The sequence below is a fragment of the Poromitra crassiceps genome, assembly GCF_964638095.1.
Source record: "Poromitra crassiceps genome assembly, chromosome: 15".
Lineage (NCBI taxonomy): Eukaryota > Metazoa > Chordata > Actinopteri > Beryciformes > Melamphaidae > Poromitra > Poromitra crassiceps.
This window is the reverse complement of record NC_139634.1, coordinates 37,712,550-37,727,878: the sequence shown is the minus strand read 5'-3', so window position 1 is coordinate 37,727,878 and position 15,329 is coordinate 37,712,550. Positions and strand designations below refer to the sequence as shown.

Below are 15,329 nucleotides of genomic sequence, written 5' to 3'. Positions count from 1 at the left end.
ATTGGTGATCCATTATTGAAATGCTGTATACCTAACAGGGATCTGCATTATTACTTCTTGTGATTTTGGATATGACTGTGATGTGGCTATGTATGAGGTGCTGATGAGTACTGCAGCACTGATGCACCCTGAAAAACACTGTTTGCAGACGGGTCCATTTGGCTGTTGTTTGGTCTATTTTTCCTATTGCTGTCATGCCGAACTCCAGTGGAGTTTGTTGGGAGAAAATGTTTCAATGATCTAAAACAGGGGTTTGAGAATGTGGGCATCCCCACAGACAAAGCTTGGAAGAAGGGAGCCTCAGTTAATAGAGATTTCAGCCCAAGGGCGGAAGCCATTGTCTGATTCGTCAGGATGGCGTCTTCCTGTCCACCTGTCCACTCCCTATCTCAGATAGACTGATATTGCTATTTGACAAACTTCAGACTACACCAAATACAAAAAAGACATTTATTTGTTTCTGACTCTGGGAAAGTGGGAAAAACTGTCAAAATTTCTTTAGCCAAATCACACACATTTAGGCTATTCTATGTGATGTCCTTTTGATAACTAATGTAATAACTAATGTTATATTTTTTCACTTCCATTCACTGAGCCTCCCCTGAAACTGCCTCCCACTTCACTTCACTCCCACATCAAGAGTAAATGTCAGGTTTCAGTGTTCAGAGAAATGTAAATGTTAGTGTTATTGGGAAAAAAAAGTGTAAATTCCAAGTTGATTAATTATGAAATCTCAAAACAGTTTGTGTCTGTAAACCCACACTCAAATGGCCTTTGCCCCATTAAACAAGTATCTGAGTAATCTACCCAGTAACACTTTATTTTGAAACACATCTCTAATCTGATTTCTGATTGCATTACTGCAATTTAGTTGGATATGATCAATCACCCGCCAAGTGAGTAGTATGAATACTGAATGACACTAAGAACTGATACTTCCGTGATAAACAAAGAAACAAAAAGAGGCAGGAGGTAGTACTGGGTCTCTGGTTCTTTTACCGACGATCTCTGTGGTGAAATAAATGCACAAACACATCAGCTGTGTGTTCCTTCTCCTGCATGATGACATTATTGAGGAGGTACCAGGCTGTTGGGAGTACATGGATGCTCCTGATGTGTTCAATGAATAAAGCATGAAATGGGCACTATTCTTATTTGTTCCTTGTTACTGATAGAGTTCAATCATCCAATTTCCCAAACATCCATACCAACAGGAGAATACACTGCAATGTTGTGCAAGTTCACACTTCAAGAGCTAGCTCAAAGTTCAGCTCACACAGATTAAAATGAAGTAGTTCACGTTCATATGGTTCACAATTTTGAATTTTGATCTAAATTCACAGATAGTCCCAAAAATGACCAGTTGATGTTCTTTCTTTTTTTAGCTGCGCTGAGCAATAGATAGTAGCCAATCAGTCCCTCCAGAATTTCACAGTAGGTTTTCTCAAAAATGGAGATGAAATTTATGTTTTATATATTTTCTTTTAACCGGCAACATTTTCAGGTTGGCGGGGGATCGATATTTTTTTCCTAACTACAGAAAACTTTGCTCTAAAATTACAATGGAATTTGCAACGTTTTTGTTTTTGTGGTGGAATTTCAAGAACTGCCAAAACTTGCAAGTTGAGGAACAAGTTTTGTCGTTTTTAAAGAGAAATCAATGGCCCATATACTATATTGTAACAAAGTGGGTATTTGTCCAAGGAACTGGAGACTTGAAGTTGGTACAGGCTTTTTATTCTTGTCTTCACCATATAGCTCCTAGCAGCTAGCTTTGCTGCTAGCTCTGCAACCACCCGGTCAGCTCCCTCGCATAGCCTGACTGGCCTCCGCCCCGGCCGCTGGTCACATATATCCCCTTCCCCCTAGGAACACACCCACACATATCAGTTCCTAGCCAAGCACGGAAACACCCCAATACACGTAATTACCCGATACGCTACATTTCCCCCACACAAATTTAATGTCGCTTCCACGCGACATGCACAACCCACACACATCCCCCTGTACCAAAACACACCCAACACAATATTTTTCCCATCACCACATCAAATTCTAATTCCCCAACAACAGTCTTTTCTTTTCAGCATCCCCGTCATAATGTCCAGTTTTTCATTAGGTACTCCGTAATGTCTAGTTTTCCATTAGGTACCCCCATAATGTCTAGTTTCCCATTAGGCACTCCATAATGTCTAGTTTTTCATTATTTCCTTCTTTTTCACACATTTCAATTCAAACACAAGCCCCCACATTTCCCTTAGCTTTTCTTTTAAACCCCATTTCCATCCCCCCTTTTCCCAGCTTCTGTCCCGCCTGAAGCACTCTTTTCGGTCCCCCCTTTTTGTTTGTTCCAGTAGCCAAATGCACGAACGAGCACCGGATCGACATCCTCGTCCTCCGGTCTCCACTCGCGCCCGTCGACTCTCCAGCTGACCCTGGCGTCGTCCTCCCGGCCTCGCACTCGCTCGTTTTTCCGTCCCCCTCCTCCAGGGTTGAGGACAGCAGAGCGAACACCACCGGCGTCGATCTTCCCCTCGGCTCTCCGCTCGTTTTTCCGTCCCCCTCCTCCAGGGTTGAGGACAGCAGAGCGAACACCACCGGCGTCGATCTTCCCCTCGGCTCTCCGCAGTGCAACGTTAGGGGGTGTATAGCGGTTAGGCTGGGCCGGTTCCCCCGGCGGTAACCCCTCTCGCTCACTCGGAGACACGAGCGTCGCTCTCCCGACTGTAACAACGCTGCAGACGATGTCCCTCTCTTCCCTCTGGCTGTTCCCCTGCAGCACCGTTCTCCTATCCGTCACCACGTTCTCTTCTCCCCGGCTGCTCACGCTCTTCCCAGCCTGCGTCTCACCTCCGGCCTCCACACTCTCAGTGCAGTCCCTGGCCAAGTGCTCCGGTGACTGGCAAGTCCAGCAGAGTCTCACCTGTCCGCCGCTTGCACGTCTCTCTTCTCCCGCTGCCCGCCGATCTCCGACAGCCTCTGGACACTCTCTGGCTAGATGTCCGATCGCGCTACATGCCCAGCAGGCTCCCTGCTGTCCATGTCGTTGTCCCGCATACCCGGTCCGTCTCCCGGAACCGCCTCGGCACCACCTCGCCACGTGGCCCGGCTCTCTGCAGGTCCAACACAGTCTCTTCCGTGGCTCTTCCGGCCGCTCTCCCCGCTGCATTACCTCCGCGCTCATCAAGTCCACCCGCTGCATGACTTCTCGCAGCGCCCGCATCACCTCTACTGCCCAGGCAGGAGTCTCTTCCACCAGCCGTCCGACCTCTCTCAACACACGGGCCTCCATGCCCGCCAGCATCGAGCTGATCCCCGCCGTCAGCTCTCCTTTCCTCCCGTTCACCGATGGCCATTCTCCGCGCACCATCGCACGTGGTTTTAGCAGCTAGCAGTTAGCACCCCTGGTAGCTAACTTACTAGCGCTAGATCTAGAGCCAAAAAGCCGCACCACCCGTCTCTTTTGCCGTTCCTTCTCACCCTCTCCCCTCTCGGCCGAATCAGAGGCGTTACCGCTTTACTGTCTGACACCAATGTAACAAAGTGGGTATTTGTCCAAGGAACTGGAGACTTGAAGTTGGTACAGGCTTTTTATTCTTGTCTTCACCATATAGCTCCTAGCAGCTAGCTTCGCTGCTAGCTCTGCAACCACCCGGTCAGCTCCCTCGCATAGCCTGACTGGCCTCCGCCCCGGCCACTGGTCACATATATCCCCTTCCCCCTAGGAACACACCCACACATATCAGTTCCTAGCCAAGCACGGAAACACCCCAATACACGTAATTACCCGATACCCTACAATATATATATATATGCTATATATATATATATATATAGCATTTCCGGTTGGGCGAATTGTCTTTGAAAATAAAAGCGACAATCTACACAACACAACCATGCTCTAGCTGTGTTCATTTGCTCATCAGAGAGAGAGATATATATATATATATATATATATATATATATATATATATATATATATATATATATATATATATACTGTAGATATACTGAAGATAAAACGATGTGCGCGGGTGTGCGGGTATATTATATATATATCTCCGATGAGCAAATGAACACAGCTAGAGCATGGTTGTGTTGTGTAGATTGTCGCTTTTATTTTCAAAGACAATTCGCCCAACCGGAAATGCTGGTAGCTTCTGCTATCTTGCGCAACTAACTTTTCATAAACATGAGGGGAGGATCTCAGAATTTGGCACCGCCCCTCAAAGTGCGCTATTTCCTTCCTCCATTAGGTCCGCAAAAACAGTTTATATTGTGAAGCTTTCTGAGTATTTTCATCAGTTTCTTCTTCTTTTTGAACTGAACGAATCAACACGATGTCTGGCAGAGGAAAGGGTGGAAAGGGACTCGGGAAAGGAGGCGCCAAGCGTCATCGTAAAGTCCTCCGTGATAACATCCAGGGAATCACCAAGCCCGCTATCCGCCGTCTGGCTCGCCGCGGTGGAGTGAAGCGCATCTCTGGTCTGATCTATGAGGAGACCCGCGGGGTTCTCAAGGTCTTCCTGGAGAACGTCATCCGTGATGCCGTCACCTACACCGAGCACGCCAAGAGAAAGACCGTCACCGCCATGGATGTGGTGTATGCTCTGAAGAGGCAGGGCCGCACTCTGTACGGCTTCGGAGGTTAACTTCATTTACCGACCAACAAAACAACACAAAGGCTCTTTTAAGAGCCGCCCACATTTACCAAAGAGTCTCTTCCCGTATCTAAACCATCAAACTACATTGTATGTTTTCCTACCCACTGAACTGTTAACATGGCTATAGGGTTCCCACGGGTCGTTCAAGTCGATTGAATGTAGCCTACGTGTATTTATATCATGATTGCCTTTACAAAAATGGGATGCGTTCCGTTGTCTGCATGTGGTCAGCCATCACTGTTGCACAGCATAGTTGAAACATGTTCACACATTCAAGTCTCGTAATTGTCAACACATAATTGAGTTTGTTAAATGTAACCATGATCACATTGTGTACCAAATGTGCAAAACAAGGATTCATTTACTACCCACAATTGGTTTAGGAGAGGACTGAATTAATTGATTTGCAACTTTAACCACACAAAGAAACTGCAGTTCACATTGTGGAGCCCGTAAGCTGTCTGTGCATGTTCTACATTGCAACGCAATGTTGTGAAAGAAAGGAGCAATAGGAGTACTTGGTGTGAGTTGTACTTTTTAAAGCGGAATAAACTATTGGAGTGAATATGGAGGTGGCTCTTAAAAGAGCCTTTGTGTTGGTGTCAGACAGCAGATGGTTTTAAGCAGAACAAACTACCCTGAAAGCTGCAGCATTTAGATCCCCCCATATACTCATGCATTGTTGGCTTAAACTACCAATCAGATAATTAAGGAACATTTTGCCTGTACATTTTCTAAAATTGCAATATGAAGAGCCTCACACACAACATTCTGCAATACACATACTAGACATAAGTGATTTATGTAGTAATAGTAACATTCTATATTGTTTAAGGGTTAGGGTGATCTGCATTTTTGCAACAGAATAAACTCTTTGAGTGATAATGGAGGTGGCTCTTAAAAGAGCCTTTGTGTTGGTGTCAGACAGCAGATGGTTTAAGCGCGCTCTCCGCGGATGCGACGGGCCAACTGGATGTCTTTGGGCATGATGGTGACCCTCTTGGCGTGGATGGCGCACAGGTTGGTGTCCTCAAACAGGCCGACCAGGTAAGCCTCGCTGGCCTCCTGCAGAGCCATGACAGCGGAGCTCTGGAAGCGCAGGTCGGTCTTGAAGTCCTGAGCGATCTCTCTGACCAGGCGCTGGAAGGGCAGCTTGCGGATCAGCAGCTCAGTGGATTTCTGGTAGCGACGGATCTCTCTGAGAGCCACGGTACCGGGCCTGTAACGGTGAGGCTTCTTGACGCCACCGGTAGCCGGGGCGCTCTTGCGAGCAGCCTTGGTGGCGAGCTGCTTCCTAGGAGCTTTTCCTCCAGTGGATTTACGGGCGGTCTGCTTGGTTCTGGCCATGGTTCAACTCTTCCTTCCTTTTAGAAGTTGGAAAATGAGCTTCTAGGCAGTGAATGTCGGCTTTATAAAGGCAATGCCGGAGAGCTGCTGCACGCTGATTCGCCTGCCCGAGGGGAGGAGCGAGCTGCAACATATTAACTAGACCAATTGGAGGAAAGCCCGCCGAAATTTGTGTGCGTGTGTGCGCGTGCGCGTGCGTGCGTGTGTGCGCGTGCGCGTGCGTGCGCGCCTGTGTGTGTCGCGCGCGTGCCTTGCTTCGGGGGAGAGGGTAAATCTGCCACATCAAATATCTGTTGTGCTTTTTAAATGCATTTGTTTCGAAAAAGTCAGAGGGTTTTTACAAAGAAATACAAAAAATAATAACTTACAATACAAAAGCACAAATAAAATAATTACATGGTCGAGGGGGGAGACTCACAATTCATATCAATACATCAAAATAAAGTATGATTTCAAAAGTTCAGTAGATTCCAAGGGAAAGTATCTTGCCTGTCCAGAGTTCTCCTCCTGAGCTCAGTCAGGACCTGCCTTATGACTCTGTCACTATCAAAAACAGTTTGTTGGATGCTCATGACAGATCTGGTTTTACATAATTTGTAACAGACTAATGATGAGGTGGAGGAACATCTCTTCTTGCTTAGAGGGCATCACCTCCTCCAGCAAACCATGCATGATGGAAGTATACGTGATGTTAAAAACCAGACCCAGACCTTGCAACATGGCCCAGACCTCCTGAGCTCTGTAACAGTCCATCAGCAGGTGTTGCTGCATCAACAGAAATCAGCCATCTGACATCTCAAATGCTCTCTGAGAGGTTCTCATTTGTTATCACCTCTGTGCTAGTGTTATTAGTTAAGTTATTAGTTTCTACATAATTAGACCACCATAAAGAGCATTCATTTAATTCAAAATCATTGTACTTGGTAGCCAGTCTACATGCTGGTATTCAGTGAAAAAGTCACCATAAATGAATGTATAGGGCCATGTCTGGCTATGCCTTGCAGTTTCCTCCACATTGAGGTCACCAACCCAGAGAGCATTTCTAGCGATGGCAATTTTCAGTCTGGAGCAAAGCTCTAGTCTACAGCACCGCAGTACATTTATACAACAGCATACATTTTGTAATTTACCTGGTTGTACCCCAGATTAGGTTAACACACTATTTATTGTACATATTGTCTGCTGGTGGAAATGTTTGCTAGGAAAAGCAGTTTGGCTAGGATGCCACTCTTAACTATATATTCTTGATTTAAAATGTGTACTTTTATTTTCCCAACACTTCATCTTTAATTTCACAAAATGTTGTCAATCTACAATCTGGTTACTTTAATTTATTGTTTACTTTGAATATTAATATATTAAATCTTGATTTGATTTGATTTGATTTGATTTGATTCCATTTTATTTCAAATATGCAAGAAGAAAAACATTTACAATTTACAGAATAAAAAACAAACAAACAAAGGTCTCACTTTTTCTTTTTTTTTTTTTCTTTTTTTTTTCCTTCTTTCACTTCTTAGCATATTTGAAAGGGAGTGGGAAGAAGTATACACTTTTTTAATCCCACCCCTTTCATTAAATCATTAAATCATAACATAATCATAGAAACTGCAACCTGTTCCTTAACTTAAAATGCAATTACTTGAAACAAAATTGTAAACTGTTATATAGTTATAACTTGGAAGCTATATATCATCATATATATTACTATGAATTATATGATTTATATTACTTGGAAGTTATATAGTTACTATAGTATAAATATATATAAAACATACTCAGACAGCATACCTTTATAATCCTATATAAATACATGAACATTCACTTACATGAGTTCACATGCACGTTTCGCGCGAACACGCAACCACATCATCCCCACCATTTATCATGGGAGTGGCATCATACCACTGCAGCAACACCACCATCCCGGATGGCCCGCCCCACAAAGTGGACTCAGCCATCCAAGTCAGCAGTGCCGCCACAGCAAGACAAAGCCAACATACAGTATCAGCACACTTCATCATCATTGTACTGCTGGAAAATCATTTGTTTATACCTTTTTTTGAACTGGTTTATACTTGTACATTGCTTTAGCTCCACATTCAAGCCGTTCCACAGTTTTACACCACAAATTGATATACTGAATCCTCTCAAGGTTGTTCTATTTCTGGGCCTTTTGAAATTGAATGTTCTTCTTAATTCATAATGCCCCACTTGCATGTTGAACAAGTTTTGAATATTCCTTGGGAGCTTATTATTTTTGGCTTTATACATTAATTGTGCAGTTTGGTATAGTACAATATCAGTGAATTTCAATAATTTTGACTGCAAAAATAGTGAATGAGTATGATCCAGATATCCAACCTTATGAATGATGCGTACTGCTCTTTTTTGAAGCACAGTTAGTGAGTACAGTGTGCATTTGTAATTGTTGCCCCAGACTTCCACACCATATGTTAAGTATGGTAAAACTAGTGAGCAGTAGAGAATGCGGAGTGAATTGTGATCCAGAACTTGTTTTGCTTTATTAATTACTGAAATGCTTCTTGACAATTTAGTTTGAACATTTTTAATATGTGGTTTCCAATTAATTGTATCATCAATAGTGACTCCAAGGAATTTTATTTCAGAAACTCTTTCAATATCCACCCCATCAATTGAAATATGTACCTGCACATCTGTTCTGCTATTTCCAAACAGCATGTATTTTGTCTTGCTCAAATTTAAAGACAGTTTGTTAATATCAAACCATGTTTTTAATTTCGTCATTTCCTTCATAATGTCATCCTGTAATTGATTTAAATCATTTCCTGAGCAGAAAATATTTGTATCATCAGCAAAAAGAACTAGTTTCAGTATTTTAGACACTTTACATATATCGTTGATGTAAAGTATAAACAGTTTAGGCCCTAACACTGACCCCTGGGGGACACCAGAAGCAATGTCCAAACATGAAGAACAGCAATCTCCCAGCTTCACAAACTGACGCCTCCTATTAAGATAACTTTTAACCCAGTCAAGCACCACCCCCCTAATGCCAAACCGTTCCAATTTATTAATTAGTATATCATGGTTAATAGTATCAAATGCTTTTTTTAAGTCAATAAATACTCCCATTGCATATTGTTTGTTATCAATTGCATTAGTTATTTCCTCCATTGATTCAGTCAGTGCCAGTGTTGTTGATCTGTTCGAACGAAAGCCATATTGACTTTCAGTAAGTAGTTGGTGCTTTTCTATAAATATGTCCAACCTTTTGTTGAATACTTTTTCCAATATTTTTGAAAATTGTGGTAGTAATGAGACGGGTCTATAGTTCGTGAATTGATGTTTACTCCCAGTTTTAAAAAGAGGTATGACTTTAGCTACTTTCATTTCGTCTGGAAATGAACCGGTTTGAAATGATAAATTACAAATATAGGATAATGGTTTTGCAATTCCCGCAATGACCTCTTTCACCAGTGCCATGTCAATGCCATTAAAGTCAGTGGATAATTTGCTCTTACAATTGTTGACAATGTCCAAAATTTCATTTTCATCCACATCACACAAAAACATTGAGAAAGGATTTCTTTCCAATAATCCCTCCATTTTCTTTCCAGTTGCCCCAGGATCCGGAATTTTATCAGCAAGATCAGGCCCAACATTTACGAAGAATTTATTAAAACTGTTGGCAACATCTTCTATATTATAGTTTTCTTTACCATCGTCAATGAAATACTTTGGATAGTTGTTTGATGAGGTACCATTTCTTATAATGCTGTTTAATGTTTTCCAAATTCCTTTAATATTGTTTTTGTTATCATCTAGTAATCTCTTATAGTAATCCTTCTTATTTGCCCTCATAATATGCGTTAACTTATTCTTATATTTTTTATATCTAATTTCTGCTTCATTTGTTTTTACTCTTATAAATTCTCTGTAGAGCGTGTTTTTCTTTTTACAGGCGTTTAGTAGGCCCTTTGTGATCCATGGGCAACTGGCATGTTTTCTTTTACTGTAAAACTCTCTTAATGGACAATGCTTATCATATAATGTATTGAAAATTCTTAGGAAGGTACTGTAAGCACTATCAACATCACCATTTTCATAAATTACATCCCAACTCAGATTCAGCAATTCCTGTTTAAATGAATTGATTGATTCCTCGGACCGTGTCCTTCTGTATTGAATTGGCTTAGGCCTATCTCGATTATTTATCCTGTAATTTCCATTAAATACCAGAAAAATTGGCAAGTGATCAGTTATATCTTTGATCAATAGCCCACTCATTGTTTTATTCACAAGATCGTTTGTGAATATGTTGTCAATTAGTGTAGCCGAGTGGGATGTAATTCTGCTGGGTCTGGTGATTTTCGGAAATCTGTTGTGTAATGTGTTGTGATGGGCTCATAACACATGAAATAATAATCATAGTAAGGATGCTCTTTCATGGAGGTTGTGGGTGGCTCTTAAAAGAGCCTTTTTGGGGTGAGAGAGATCAAGGCAGCCGCTTTACTTCTTCTTGGGTGCTGCTTTCTTTGCTGCTTTGGGCTTGGCAGCCTTCTTCGCTGGTGATTTCGCGGGTGCTTTTTTGACAGCAGCGGGCTTCTTCACCGCCTTCTTGGGACTCTTGGTCGCCTTCTTGGGGCTCTTGGCTGGTTTCTTGGCCGCTGCAGCGGGCTTCTTGGCTTTCTTGGGAGATTTCTTGGCGGCTACGGCTACTGGCTTTTTAGCTGCAGCCTTCTTCTTGGGGCTCTTGACTGGTTTCTTGGCAGCGGGCTTCTTGGCTTTAGGAGCGGGTTTCTTGGCAACCGGCTTCTTCACCTTTTCTTCCTTGGGGACCTTGAAGGAGCCGGAAGCCCCGGTGCCTTTAACCTGGAGCAGAGCGCCTTTTTCCACCAGCTTCTTGATGGCGATCTTGACGCGGGCATTATTCTTCTCCACGTCGTAGCCTCCTGCAGCCAGGCTCTTCTTGACGGCGGCCAGAGACACGCCGCTTCGCTCCTTGGAGGCGGACACAGCTTTGACAATCAGCTCACCGACGCTGGGACCAGCCTTCTTCGGCTTCACCGCCGCCTTCTTCTTGGCGGCTTTGACCGCTTTTGCCGGGGCGGCAACGGCGGGTGCAGCTGGAGCGACTTCTGCCATTCTTCTTCTCTCGTCTTTTCTGCTTCACACAACTCGACAAAGTCTGACCGGAATGTGTTGTCCATGCAGCGCAAGAGGAGGGACTTATACACAGCATGAGGACCGTGTAGACTCAACACGCACAGCCTCTCTCTGCGCAGCTCAAATGTGGAGACACTTGTGTTTTCTCTCTCACATTTTAGGGATAAAAGACACAGATCAGATCAGTTTTGAAATGTAACTGTTATTGGAGCTGTTAGAAAACTTGTTTCCTTTCGAAATGGAGTCATTTATAACAATGAGGAAACTTTATTTGTATTCAGGGAAGCTTCAAACCTCTCCATTACACCGTCACAGTATTCTGTTCGCAGTGGGATTTCCTCGCATTTCAACTCATAAAATGGTTTAATATGCTTTATATTCCAGGCAACACTAGTTTTCCAATAAGCAGAGATGTCTGACGAGACAATAAAAGTCAGAGTACTGTAGTGCTGTGATTAGTTTTCTTTTAATTGTCGGATGTTTTCGTGTCCGTAAACACACTGATGCTGCAGGCGGGTTACATTGAGACTGCTCCTATGGAGCACTAACTTTCTGACTCTGGTGAATGATGCAGTCATGATTAATGAAACTGAACATAATGTTTTCTTTTAAAGTTTGATTTTACATGAAAGTAGGCCAAACATGAATTTTCTCCAATGGACATAATTGTCAAATACTTAGACACTGCTATATAACAACTTGAGTCCATTAGACCAGCACATTCTGCATTTTGGCCTAAAACGACATTTTAAACTTTTAAACAGCCCATGTGGTTTTACGAGTTGCTTTGATCATTAGAATTTGGATCCACATTTGTCCAGGATTTTACAAATCTACTGCTGATGTAGTTTCAGCCTGATGTTTAAATCAATATTCACATTCTAAGATCACTACTTTAACTGTCCAAGAACTGTGAGGGGAAGTGCCTTGCTCAGATGCAGTGTGATGTGAGTTGTTGAGGGATGACAACATTTGTATGTTGTTTTTATTAGTAGTAGCCTACTGTGGTAATTTAATATTTATATTATTAACTCCATATTGCCATCTCTCTAGTCACAGGCTGTTCTACTGGTCTCAGATCAGATCATCTCAAAGAGTCTTTGAATAAAGGACGTTTGTCACCTATATTGTGTTTATTTCTGTAATAAGATCAGACGAAATATAGGCTACTGCCCAAACTTCCCCACTGTCCATGTGGGGGAAATTGTCATACAAAATATAACCGTACACAAACGTAAGCAGAAAACCAATAGGCTGATGTATTAGTATTATTCAGGGATGCAAAGTTATATAATAATATAGTGGAAAGATCTGGTGACAGATAGGCCTAACACTCAGAAATCCTTCTATTTTCTGATGAAAAAGGTGACTGACACCTAAATGCGACTACATGATAAATAGTTGAAAGATATGGGATCATAAAGAAGATCCGTGTGTAACCATGCTAGACTGCTGCATTTCAAAATTCTGCACCGTTTGCAAATTTCTCCCAACCGAAGTTACAAAATAAACCCAAAGCTTTCACCTCTGTGCCTAAAATGTAAGATGATATAGTTAATGTAACCGGTATGTGGGTAAAGGGTACCTCTATTATTTCTATTGGCGCGGACAGAGCGGATGGGGTTGGCATATTTTTTAAAGGTAATGCTGAAATTATAAAAAGCAGAGAAATTATTCCAGGTAGAGTTCTTTTGGTTGATTGTTTTTATGGTAATGTTAAAATGAGAGTTATAAATGTTTACACCCCTCCCGATGCCTCAGCAAAGGTCAGAATATTCAAAAAATTGCCATGAACTCCTAACTGTTAGTTTTCATACTGTGCTCTGTGGGGACTTTAATGCTTACACGGATGGCAACGACCGCATTCCTGTGCAGGCATACAAACCCAGTAAAGCGGGGAAAGCACTTCAACATCTCAGTGCCGCTTGTGGCATCAGGGATGTGTTTAGAGTGCTGCACCCAACTGCAGTGGATTTTACCCGTTTTGATAAAGTTTGTAAGACAAGAATAGACCGGATTTACATCACAAACAATATCACTCCTCTAACTTACACAAAAAAGGTTTTGGTCAATTCTGATCATCTTGCTGTGGAAACTCGTTTGAGCTTCGACAAAAGTGAAAAGAAAGGGTTCTGGAAATTAAATACTAGCTGTTTGAAGAACAGTGATGTAATAGTAGAGCTTAAGAACGAAATTGCCAACATAAAAATTTTAGATATACTGTCTGAGTCTGTTGCCCAGCTCTGGGAGACCATGAAGACTCGACTGAGGGATTTCCTTAAATATAAATGTAAAATTCTAAATAAAAAACAAAATGAGAAATATAAAATGTTAATGATGAAATATGTTGAACTGCAAACAAAACCAGATAAAACGGAAGAAGATAAAGATGATTTAAGTGAAACTGAATCAGAACTGACCAAAATGAATAATATGTGTGGTTGTCTCTACTTAGAGGGAGGTATGATTGATAATATGGAGTCTTCCACTAATATTCAGAGTCTGTTAAACACACACAAAAATAATCTAAAGAATAAACATGTAGATGCAATTAGAAATGAAAATGGGCAAGTCATTAAGGAAGAGAAGGAGAAAAGAGAGGCGGTTAGGTCTCTCTGTGAAAACATGTATAAGAAAGTAAACATAAACCAAGCAAAGCTGAGTGAATTTCTGGATCCCAGGGCTCTACCAGAGGGCAATTTAAACCCACTAGGTGGAGAAATTACCGAAGAGGAAGTAAGGCAAGTCATCTTAAAACTAAACAGGGGCAAATCTCCAGGTCCAGATGGCCTCCCTGTTGAATTTTACCAAGCATGTGTGTCTGAGTTAGCAGACTTCTTAGCCTCTGTCTATAACGAAGGGATCCAGAAAGGCACTCTACATAACTCCTTCTATCATGGAGTGATATCACTCATCTTTAAAAAGGGTGACACACAGGATATTGATAATTGGAGACATATAACATTAATGAACATTGATTATAAGATACTTGCTAAAATAGTTATGAATAGATTAAACGACACCCTAGAAAGAATAATTGAAAAAGAGCAGACCTGTGCTATAAAGGGAAGACTAATGTGGGATAATTTGGGGGTATTTAGAGACATAATTAATAATGAGGATGAATTTTTTATAATAGGTTTGGACCAAAAAAAAGCTTTTGATTTTATTTCAAGGGAATATCTGTGGGAGGTTTTAAGGTGGTATGGTTTTGATGTTGATTTTATTGATATAATTAAATTGTTGTATTCTAAGTCGATTACCCAGGTAAATGTGAACGGTATTTTGACAGATTATTTTGAAATCATGAGAGGGGTGAAACAAGGTTGCCCTCTTTCAGCAGCCTTGTACATCCTAGCAATTAATCCATTACTAAAAATAATTAAGGGAGATAACAGGCTGAGCGGGACAATAACAAGTAGTGGACATCGGGTAACTGTCCTGGCCTATGCCGATGACGTGACAGTCATCATAAAAAATCAAGAGGAACTAGATATAATAAATAAATACCTTCAGTTATATGAAGAGGTATCTGGTGCTAAACTGAACCACAATAAAACGGAAGGAGTGTGGTTTGGAAAGAGTGACACCCAGCCTGTTATTAGTATAAAGGATAGAAATCATATGAAAATATTAGGAATAAAAGTAAGTAATATAAACTCCTATGAAGAAAATTGGGATAACAAACAAGTAGAAATAAAGGAGGAACTAGATAAATGGGTAAATAAATCAAGTAATTATAAATCTAGAATATTAATAATAAAAACCTTTGTATTATCCAAATTATTGTTTCTAGCGTCTGTCTTCCCTCCCAAGGATCAGACACTAGTTAAAATTAATAAAATAATCGTCAATTTTATCTGGGGAACGACTAGAGAAGTGACACAAAGGAAGCTACTGTACAAAAGCAAACAGGAGGGAGGCCTAGGTGCCTTTGACTTGGGCTTAAAACTAAAAACTGTTTTTTGTAAAACTACTGCACTTGCAGTAGAAAGGGAAGCAGTGTGGATTGGCGAGGCACTCAGCTGGACCAAGAAAAGAGGCCGAGCTCGGAGCTCAGTGCCATATTATAAACTCCTGTATGGTGATTTTGTCTCCAAATTTGCATATTTAAATATCAACTGGTTTGGAATGTCCAGCAAAGACATATATGTCAAGATATGTAGT

At 41.5% G+C, this 15,329-nt stretch overlaps 2 protein-coding genes and 1 pseudogene across 3 annotated transcripts; 1 reads left to right on the top strand and 2 right to left on the bottom strand.

Moving 5' to 3' along the window:
- Nucleotides 1–4,340: 4,340 nt before the first annotated feature.
- LOC310790521 (histone H4) lies at nt 4,341–4,652 on the top strand (the record flags this gene model as incomplete). Its single annotated transcript, XM_083652212.1, has 1 exon — nt 4,341–4,652. One exon carries the CDS (start codon nt 4,341–4,343, stop codon nt 4,650–4,652), a length of 312 nt encoding a protein of 103 aa, XP_083508338.1.
- Nucleotides 4,653–5,600: 948 nt separating this feature from the next.
- LOC310790507 (histone H3.2) lies at nt 5,601–6,011 on the bottom strand (the record flags this gene model as incomplete). The annotated part of the gene is made up of 1 exon (XM_083652206.1): nt 5,601–6,011. The coding sequence occupies one exon, from the start codon at nt 6,009–6,011 to the stop codon at nt 5,601–5,603; it is 411 nt and encodes a 136-aa protein (XP_083508332.1).
- A 4,494-nt stretch (nt 6,012–10,505) lies between these two features.
- Nucleotides 10,506–11,141, bottom strand: LOC310790504 (histone H1 pseudogene; annotated as a pseudogene). The gene has a single exon. The product of its transcript is annotated as a histone H1 pseudogene (transcript).
- Nucleotides 11,142–15,329: the final 4,188 nt, after the last annotated feature.